This window comes from Pteropus alecto, unplaced genomic scaffold (assembly GCF_000325575.1).
Source record: "Pteropus alecto unplaced genomic scaffold, ASM32557v1 scaffold109, whole genome shotgun sequence".
Lineage (NCBI taxonomy): Eukaryota > Metazoa > Chordata > Mammalia > Chiroptera > Pteropodidae > Pteropus > Pteropus alecto.
Window position 1 is genome coordinate 7,020,317 of NW_006494608.1, and position 10,372 is coordinate 7,030,688.

General features: G+C 33.8%; 1 protein-coding gene across 3 annotated transcripts in view; it reads right to left on the reverse strand.

The window, feature by feature from the left end:
• HBP1 (HMG-box transcription factor 1) overlaps positions 1–10,372 on the reverse strand; it is a 28,703-nt gene that overhangs the window by 17,147 nt on the left and 1,184 nt on the right. For 2 of the 3 annotated variants that reach the window (XM_006925365.3, XM_015599505.2), the window contains exons 2-3: positions 2,718–2,901; positions 569–797 (exon numbers count right to left, since the gene is read on the reverse strand). In XM_006925365.3, the coding sequence (XP_006925427.1) occupies positions 569–797; positions 2,718–2,901 (413 nt within the window). Of the gene's footprint in view, positions 1–568; positions 798–2,717; positions 2,902–3,501; positions 3,594–10,372 lie in introns of those variants that run through there. The other variant, XM_015599506.2, reaches the window with a different exon arrangement.

Here is a 10,372-nt window from a genome sequence, read left to right on the forward strand (position 1 = left end):
AGAGAAGCAGCATAATTTAATGAGCTGCAAGAAAACCAGGCTTCACACCTAAAAAGTTTATTCTTTATCAAAAAATTATACTAACGTAAGAGCACTATCAAAATTCAGTTATTCCTACATCACCTAGTATGAACTATATGGTCTATTCACCCACATGAGTACAAATCTAGGCATTTCTTCTCTCTACAAACTATCATATTTATCTGTCTTTTTACATAGATACTTTCATGATTTTAGGGATAATTAATGAAATATTATCTACTTAGGTCTCTCTAGGAATACTGCTTGAAAACCTTTATAGTTCATAGCACGACAACTCATTTTCTTAAATTCTGGTCTGGGTATATGAAACAGTGGTTTTTGCCAATGGAGTCCACATTTAAAGCTCAAGATTTGAAGATTAGCATATTTCAGTAAAATAACATAAGGCCACATACACTGGAAGAAAATGAACCTAGACAAAAAGCATTCATTAAATGGTTAATAGCATTACTTTCAAAACTGGAAAAAAATATTAATAGCTTTTGTGATGACAGCTTTTCAATAAAAATATAGCCAATGTTCCTACCTGTTATAAAATGAGCACTGCATAAGTGGACTTTGTGGACTGGTGGCAATATTTGCTAATTCCGTCAGCCAATCCACCTCATTTTCACGGTAAGTATTTTCTGATATGTCTGAGGTATTTTGGTTCCAAGATGATCTTGGATATTCTTGATGTGAAACATCTGAACTTAGCTGGTATATGGCAGATTGGGTAGGATCACTTTGAACAGCCTGAAGTTCAGGAAGGTCATCTGCAAATAAGCACACTCAAAATTATAAAAAGGAAATTACTAACATAGAGCAATACTCCTTGGAAAAGGAGTCCTCAAATTTCGCTAAGTTTGTGAGAAGAATAGTATAAATTCAAAGTATTTTCTTAAATGAAACAAGTTTCAATTTAAAAAAATGACATCTAGTTCATTAAGGGTCAACAGAGCCTGGTAGAAAAATAAATCCAATGACTGTAAACATAATAACTTCACTACCTAAACCACTTAATTACCACAACTGTTCATAGACTGGAAAAGCAAGTCTGACATTTTCCCGTTTTTTTAAATAGTTCAACCAGGAGTAATCCATATACCACTGAGACATTTTTACATGAACATGTTAATGAGGAAAAAGGCATTTTTTGTGCATATATTTATTTATTCTGTTCATATGCTTTATTATTAACCTGCTGCTACTACAATGATGAAAACAACAATTTTTAAAAGCTATAGATCATATTATAAATTTTTAGGTACTATTTATTCAACTTTACACATACCAAATTATTTCTTTTTACTGAGGAATTCTGAATTCAGTAATATTTATTGTAGTTCACAATAGACTTTTCTCTCCAAAAGAGAAGACTAGAAATACTACCCAAGTACCACTCACGTACACACCAAGACTATGAATACTCTAAGGAATTCTAAAAAATTAAATCCTAAAATACTGAGTTAAAAAAAAGAAATATAAAGGAGAAAAACGCATCCTGAAGGCCTTAAAAAAACTCTCTATATGAAATATACACCTACACTACAGATCCACTGGGTCCCTTCAATATGTAAGTGAAGAAACTCTTCTAGTCTTGGGAGTTCGTTCCCCTACACTGTCAACTATAAAGGTACAGACACGCAATTCCTATTAGGGAAAATATCCCAGAATAGCTTACTAAAACTGAAATGACTTACTTAGGAGTACTGATTCAGGATATCTATTTATATAACTGAGTAAAAGGTATTCCCCTTTTCACAGAGCAGGCAAACATCACAACAATTTGAGATAACTCCACCCTATAATCCTCATATTGGTGTAGCTACTTCTCTTCCCTCATTGCCAACATTTTTCTTTGACCATCACTTCTTTATTTACCAAAGAGTTCACTTATGTCTTTCAAACTCAGGACTACCTGATTAAAATCGTGTCCTTGCTCAACATTAATCTCTACTCAGTGAGTATTAAAGCTCAGCAAACCCTTGGCATTCAAACAGGTTTATGTCCCAAGACTTTCAGGACCTCCAAATTCCCAAAGAACACTCCAGCATATAATCTCCTCTGTTTCATCTTTTGTAAAATGATAACATTTTTTCAAGTTTTTTGTAAACATTTAGGACAACAAAACCAAGCTGAAAAACTGGGCGGCAAGCCAAGGTCACTCAGTAAGCTATTTACTCTTCAATACCTCAAAGCAATACAATTCAAAATCGTACCTCGACAAAGCTACACATTTCTATAGGTCACCTATCACTGGAGTAGTTTAACAGTAGTGATAACCACAAATGTCAGATCCTCAAGTTTCAAGGGTCCACTGTAATTTCTCCTGTAGGATAACAAACCAGCCATGAGAGCGGCCAATCATAATTACTGAGCTCACTAAGATGTTTCAAAAGCAACCCCTTTTGAAAAGCCACACAGCAAGGTTTTCCTAAGGTGTTTAATAGCCTGATCTTTTCCCACAATGTAAGGCAATTTAGTTTATTAATTTGTAAATGAGTCTCTATGACACCATAAACAGTCTCAGATTTATGTTGGTTTTGAGTAATATTTTACAAGCAATAACAAAACATTTCAAACTCCTACTAATGTACAAAACTTCACATACTTTTTAGCAGTTCAAAGCAGGCTAAATATGAAAACTAATCTGAATCTCAGTGAGATTCCTAAAAACTTTTAAGTTTGTTTACCAAGCTCCATGTGCTCATCACAGGAGTTATAGCCAGGTGAGGATGGCAAATTTTCATTACACTGCAGCAGCTCCAGTGAGTCATTCATTCCTGAAGCTCTCTTGTCCATTACCAGCAGGAGTTTCTGTACTGCATTAGGCATCTGATTTGTCTTCACTTCCCACACCATGTTATGGTGCTCCGACTTAAAATAAAATAATTTAAGAAAAATGTCAAATCATGTGATCTGGAGAGCATATAAGTATAAAATCAATCAGAAACATCACAATGGTGTTATCTTTAACTTAATCATCCACTGCTATTTGTACCCCATCGAATCTTTTAGATCCGGATGACACTCTGATATCTTGGCCTACAACCTTGTAGTCGGCATTAAATTACACCCAAATCCCAAAAGATTAATATCCTGAATTTATAAAAGTCTTTTCTTCTAAAGAATAGCACAGTTATCCATATACTTTTATGTTTTTAAGCTATTATCTTTTTCAGACCCAAATATTGAGACCAACAAAACCTTTTAACCTGTATCTTCAAATTTAAAAATTAAAAAATTTTCCTTAATTAAAAAAGACTAAAACAATAATCTATTTTTTCATTTTGAAGATTCTATTTTAATTTCTCTACCAAATGTTATTGTTTCCTCATCTTTAACACACTTAAAATTATATTCTCTAAATAATATTTAAGAATAAACTTCTAAAATGGCCATATATTATATTTCTCACAAAGATAAAATGTTGTTTTCTTAATGAAAACTTGAGGTCTAGCCATAATGAAAAGATACCTGTCCTTCTGAATAGGCTCTTATTTCCCAAAAAATGAATACTAATCATGGGAGATTTAGCTAAATAAATAGTAAATCCATCTTCATTTCATGCCTATAAAAGTATCATGAGAAAGAAAACAGTATAGGTTAACACATCTAAATAATTTCTCAGGAAGTCTACAAACTAAATGTTATGAGAGTAAAAATTTGTTAATTCCTTTTACAGTCTTGCCTTTGGACATGATCAAATTGGTTATTTAACATGGGTGACAGCAGCAGGAAGATTTCCTGATTTCTCAAGGTCTACTTCAAATCTGATTTTTAAAAAAGTTCTAAAGAGCTAATTTAAAACGCACAGAAAATTCTGAAAACATACAATATTTTCCTCAAAATAAAATGCACTGCTGTTAAAAGTCACCAACAGGCCCAGCTGATCAAAAAATGCAGTGAAAAGATGTTAAATGCTTAATATTTATATCAGAGTTTTCTAAGACATGATAAAATCACCAAAAAACCCACTGGCAATACGAATTTTTTCTACAAATGCTTTTTTATGATCTTTTAATTTTTTATTTTTAAAATTTAATTATTTTTTATGGTGACAATGGTTAACTAAATCCATTAAATTTCAGCTGTACACTTTAACAGTAAGGCATATATATACATTTACACTGTGTGTTTGTCTCCCATAGTTAGAGTTCTTTCTGTCACCACATATTTGACCCCCTTTACCCCATCTACCTCTCCCTGCACCCTGTCTACCTCCTGCCTCCTCCCCCACCGCCTACCCTCTGGTAACCACTGGTCTATAGTCCACGTCCATGAGTCTCTGTTTGCTTGTCCTGTTCATTTGTTGCTTTTCACGATCTTTTTTTAATTATGTTTTTGACTATAAAATACACACTTTGGTTAAAATTTAAAAAACATTTAAAAAACCAATTACTTTTAATCCCACTAACCAGATTTATATAATGTTAATATTTTGATGTATCATCTTACATCTCTTTCATGCAGACTCTCATATTTTTCTTCATACTTCGTATATATAATTGATACCTTTTCCTTTCCTGTGTTATTAATTTTTTTTCAAATATCTTAAGATTCTTGACACATCTGGCCAAACTGCGTATTGCCTTACTTTATTTTCTAACATTCTATTTTGGATGCTGACTGCCTGCATGCCTCAAAAATGACCCATATTCTGGGCACTGCTTTAGAGCCTTATTCAATATTGACTGTAAGATATACTACGCAGTGATGGGTTAGGTGTAAGGAAACATGGTTCTGATTCCAAATGTTCACTTACTAAATATATGACCTAGTGATTCAACTTCTATTTCAGTATCTTCACCTGTAAAACAGAGTTAATGATACCTGCCCAACTTCCTTCTGAGAGTAGTTGTAAGGATGAACTGAAAAAAAATGAGCAAAAGAAATGTAAAATGTAAAAAAAAAAATAATAATTTTTTTTTTACTTAAGAGTGACATATGGTAATATTTTTCATACTTTGGGTACTTACTGTCCTAAACAGAACAGTTATTGAGAATAGTTCACAACAAGGGGTCAGACAGCTATCTATCTATTCAGCTTCAGCAATTTCCTCTCTGGGAAATATTATAACAATTTATCAACACGTCTCAATAAAAATCACGTGTCAAGCCACTACATTGGGCAAATAATAGTTTACCTAGCTAAAAGAAATTTGAGGCATTCAGAAGAAATTAACATTTTTCTACTTTAGTATAATCTTATTATGCAATGATTAATCGGTCTTATATACAATGGTTACAACAAACCTCCTGGGGTCTAGCAAATAATTTCCCACAAAATTGGTGGCTACCAGAAATATGCTTACTAACACAAACTGATTTAAAACTGGCCAAATCATTATTCTAAGCCTCCACCTTCTCACTGCAAAAATCAAGCAAACTTAACTTGACCGGTGATTCTCAACCCTCATGATACACAGAACAAGTATACTTCCAATAAAATGAGATGTCCAGGCCCCACCTCCAGAGAATCTGATTTATTTGATCTGGGATACAGCCCTGGGCACTGGTTTTTATTTGTTTGCTTTTAAAAAGAACCCCAGATGCAGTGTGAGAACTAGTTGGCTAAAAATAATTGCCAAATACCCTTTTATTTTTAAAAAATATATATATTCATTTTACATATACTGGGTTCAAAACACTATACTAGTTTCAATGTTAGCACTCAGTAATGAATCATGAATCTCAATGACTATAAAGTTCTATAAAGGAGGGCTTGGCTATGAATAGGTAAAAAGGAAACGAGAGACTTCTCCCAACAGGAGAAACTCAAATGACCAAACTTACAATTAGCAAAGTACTGGATGAGATCAGACTAACAGAATCCAGTATTACCAGAAAGTAGGATGGTTGTGTGTGTACTGTTGTCATGGATACTAAAGCAAGGGTAGACTGAGATCAGAATCTTCAACCCTAGTTTAAGAAAATTGTTTTTGTAGACAAGAATAAGGACTCTGACATCAGGCTACCTGCATTTATAAATCAAATTTGCTACTTACTAGCTATGTTCCCTGAACAATTTATTTATATGCTCTGTTTGTAAAATGGAAGTATTAAAAGCATCTACCTCACAGATTGTCATAAAAACTCGCTGAGCTAATAAATGTAAAAAGCTTAGAAAGGTGCCCAACACAGAACAAACTCTCAAAGTTGAGTGGCTAGTATTATGAGCTATTGTCAGACAATGGGGGAATTGCTGAAGATTTTGGAGCAGAGGTTTGACATGCTCAGAACTACACTTTAAACATTCTGTTTGCATCTATACAAAGTCATGTTGAAATACTGTATGAATATGCAGGAATACCTATAACAAATATTTAAGGGAGAGTATATTAACCTTCTCAATTTCTATCCATATAAGCCGCCTGCTCCCAGCTTCCTTTGCAAGAGTTCTCATAAAAGAAGTTATTTAGTTAATGCCTAAGACATGAGAGGAACTTGTCATTCTATATGAGTTCTCTGAACAGCTAATATTAAGTTTAGAGAACAGACTTTGAGTTTTTCTAGAAATCTGACACCTCAAATATATAGAACACAATTTAACCTATCCTGATGACTCAAACTCCTTATGAATATCTACTGTGTGCTATGCTTTAGATAGAGATGTGATCTGTGTAAGTCAACCCCAACTTTAATCTTAAACTTGAAAATTTTCTTTTTACCTTTATAATGAAATTTACAGGTTGCCCTCCTATACATATATATCTCCTCAGAGCTATCCTTAAGTGTATGAAACAGTGCTGTTCTTGGGGTCCACAAAAGCAGTGTTGCAGTTTGTCTGTCTTCCCCTCTCGGCAGAGCTCTTTTTCTTTTTTTCCCAGCTAGATTTTCTCCTCTCTGTCAACAGGTCCTGCAGTGTCTGCCGCTTACCATTTACAATACACTAACCCCTCCTTGCACTTCTATCATTTCTTCAGGAACTAGCTTAGTTAACTAACATCCCATCTCAATACTCCTTGAATGAGGTTGGAAAAAAATTTTAATTTCACAACAGAGCTACCTACAAATAACAAAAGGGACTAAATAAATATTTGTTGAGTTTTATGTGTTTGCATCTCTCATTGTTCATGGCTTTCAAAAGTTATCTTGAGAAAATGCAGATTTTACTAATGTAAACCTCTTCTACAGCAAATGGAAAGAAGCCTAAACTTAAGCAATAGACTTGAGTTTCATTCTTGTACACCATGTAACCTAAGCAAGTCACTTAACCTCAGCCTAACAGTACCTCTACTTATCTCACAGGGCTAGTGTGAGAATGAAATATATGAAAGCAAAATTCATATACTAGTTTTTGACTTTCTGTCAAACTGTTTGGGGGAAGCAAGGCCTCTGATATAGTAAAGAAATACCAGAAGTGTCCATACTCAAAAATACTCCTCCACATAATTATAGCAATTAGACATCCATTTTAATAAACAAGCTCCTCTTTCAAATATTTCCTGGTAGAGCTAACCCTATTGTTCATTCATGCTTTGGTATTACAGGATTCACGTCATTTCTTCACTAGATTAGTGATTCTCAAAGAAGAGTAAAATTCTCCAGCAGTTGCATTGTGAAATGTCATGTTCAGTATTAAAAATTTTTATTGGGTGGAGCTGGGAAGACCCTAATGTTTTTGGTTTGCAAACTTTCAGAAGTACATGTCTACAAAATCTTAGATAAGAGGAGAGGAAGAGAGGACTAGAAACAGCCAAATCAATGAATGAAAAGGAGTAGGTTTTCCTAATGCCTGCCTACTATGTGCAGAGTATTTCCACGAAAACAGCTGTGAACAAAGTACTATTATGGATGAGGAAAACAGGACTCTGATTACTGAATGGGACCATTTTCTTTTTGAAAAGAAATGAGAAAAAAAGATAAAAGGTATAATCAACATAAATTAATTTAGACTTCTACTTTCAAGTGCCAATTCTTCCCTGATCCTTACCTTTCCATCCTTACTATGGATTTCCCAGAAAGGATCTCCTATATGCCCTTCCCTAATCCTGAAGGACTTCTATACCAAACTCAAATTGGTGGCAGGGGTGAGGAGAAGGTAATTTGCAATGAATTTATATCTCTAACATGAGGAACTGAGGTATTTAAAATGGATTACATAATTTCAGGCTGAAATGAGCTTCCATTATAAACTATATTCAATGTAACTTTCTACACCAAGACCAGCTGGGGGCCTTAATGATGTTCTTCTAGAATATTTTCAATTAATCTTTAAACAAAAGATTTCAAAGAAATGTTTCTACAACTTGTTTGCCATTGTGCTAAGGAAAAAGCAGCAAATAAACCACACCCCAACAGTGGGTGATATTCTTTTATTAAAATAAACTACCATAGGATATCATTTACCACCTATATGATTCTGAAGAATTTAACCTCTATGCCTCAGTTTTCTTATTTGTAATTGGGACCAGTACCTGTCTACCTATCATAATTACTATAGGTATAAAAGATACTGCATCACACATGCTTACCTGGTTCCAAAGCACTCTTCTAGCTCATCAGTCACTGCTGCCCAGACCAGACTCCTTGCCTTTGTTGGACAGTGCCAAATCACATCTATACAAATTATTAATTTTGAGCTGATCTGACATAGAATACTGACACTGATGAAGATAACAGAAAACCCATAATACACCACTATAAGAAGCTATGCACAAACCTGTTTTAAAGAGGACTATCAATTCAAATAGTATTCAAGATAAATCACTGTATGAAAAAACTTGAAATCATCTAAAATTCAGTTTTCCTAAACTTGATTTTAATCTTAAACAATTTTACATTACCTATAGCAACATGTTAAAAAAAAATAAGCTTTTCTAAGCTATAACTTAAATTTAATCGTTAGAAATTTTTTCTCTATAGAAAATGATAGTATAAATTATCACATGAAGCACCAAAATAAGTGCACATCAAAATATGAAGAAATATGAATATCACTGATGAATCAGGCAGTTAACAATATCATTCTTCCTGAATTTTGTGATATATAAGGCATCTGTCAGCTTTAAATTTTAAAAAATTTGATTTATTTTTTTCATTCAAATATTCATTTTCTATTTAAAATACATGCAAAATACCTGGCACTATTTGATTAATATTGTAGTAATTTCTTATAATAATTCATGACAGAAAAAAAAGTACTGATATCTTCATTTCAACTAGAAATACAAGACACAAGTTTGCAATTCTCCCTAAAGGAAACCTTTAGGGCTTCGCAGTTTGTTCTTTCAGACCAAGTCATATACTTTCTCCACTGAGCACCTGGATAGTGACAAAGAGTCCAGAGAAATTCAGTAAAGGAGACAATTCTTAAAAGTGATGGTAACATGCTTGAAGTCTAAGAGGTAGACACTGTAAAGCATGGAAAGATTGGGGAGATAGGTGTGCAGGGAAATCCTGGGAGAAGGTAACTTTTTAACTAATGTATGTAGAAGTTGGAGAAGTGAATAAAGAGGAAGGCGTTTTCCAGGTAAATGAAAAAGTAACTGGGTGTACACCTAAATAAAATGGAAACTAGAAAATGAAATCAAATTTTCATTCTATAATGTATTAGTCGAGTTAGAATAAACAGCAGTATTTTGCTATAAAGTGATTAAAAGGCTTCCTTAAAAGGATTAAGTAGTTAAAAAACATAAGGAGTGGATTTTTTTTCTTTTGAATATAATTTATATTTTCTTAAAACTTGCCAAATATTGCCAACCCAGCAAGAATTGTAATCAAAGAAACTGAAAAGACCCTTAACACTCTTGTTAGTAATCTAAAGCAAGAGACAATAGCCGGAAAAAAAAAAAGAAAAAGCAAAGCCCGAAAGTTCTAAGAACACATTACAAATGTAGATCACCAATAGTTAAAACAACAGAAAATTACTGACAAATGTTAAAATTATTCTAACTCTCAAAGGGTTTCATTTCAAAACCACTCTTCGGAGTCATCTGTTACAGCAACGTAGATGGAAATAAATCTAAAGCGCTTTGTCAGAATTGTTGGTAGGACTCCAACACTTCCTAGTATACACAATTCCCTTTTACCCTCCTCGCGTTTTATAGCATCTGTGGCTAAAATCTCAGAGTATTGCTCTTGTCAGTGCTCCTTTTTAAAACTATTCTTGCTGAAAACTCTCTAAGAATGAATCCCAAATATTATAGAACGCACAGCGGCGAGTGAAATCCCCTAGACAGCATACAGCTTTTAAAGAAGCTACAAAAACCGGGCCCCCGCGGTCAACTTCGCCTGGATTTTTTGTTTTGTTTTAATCCGCCTGGGGCAGCAGCATAGGTTGGAAGGCGGAGACTGAAATCCCCTGCCAAGCCTCCTCTCTTGGTCACAGAGGCAGCGCCCGCAG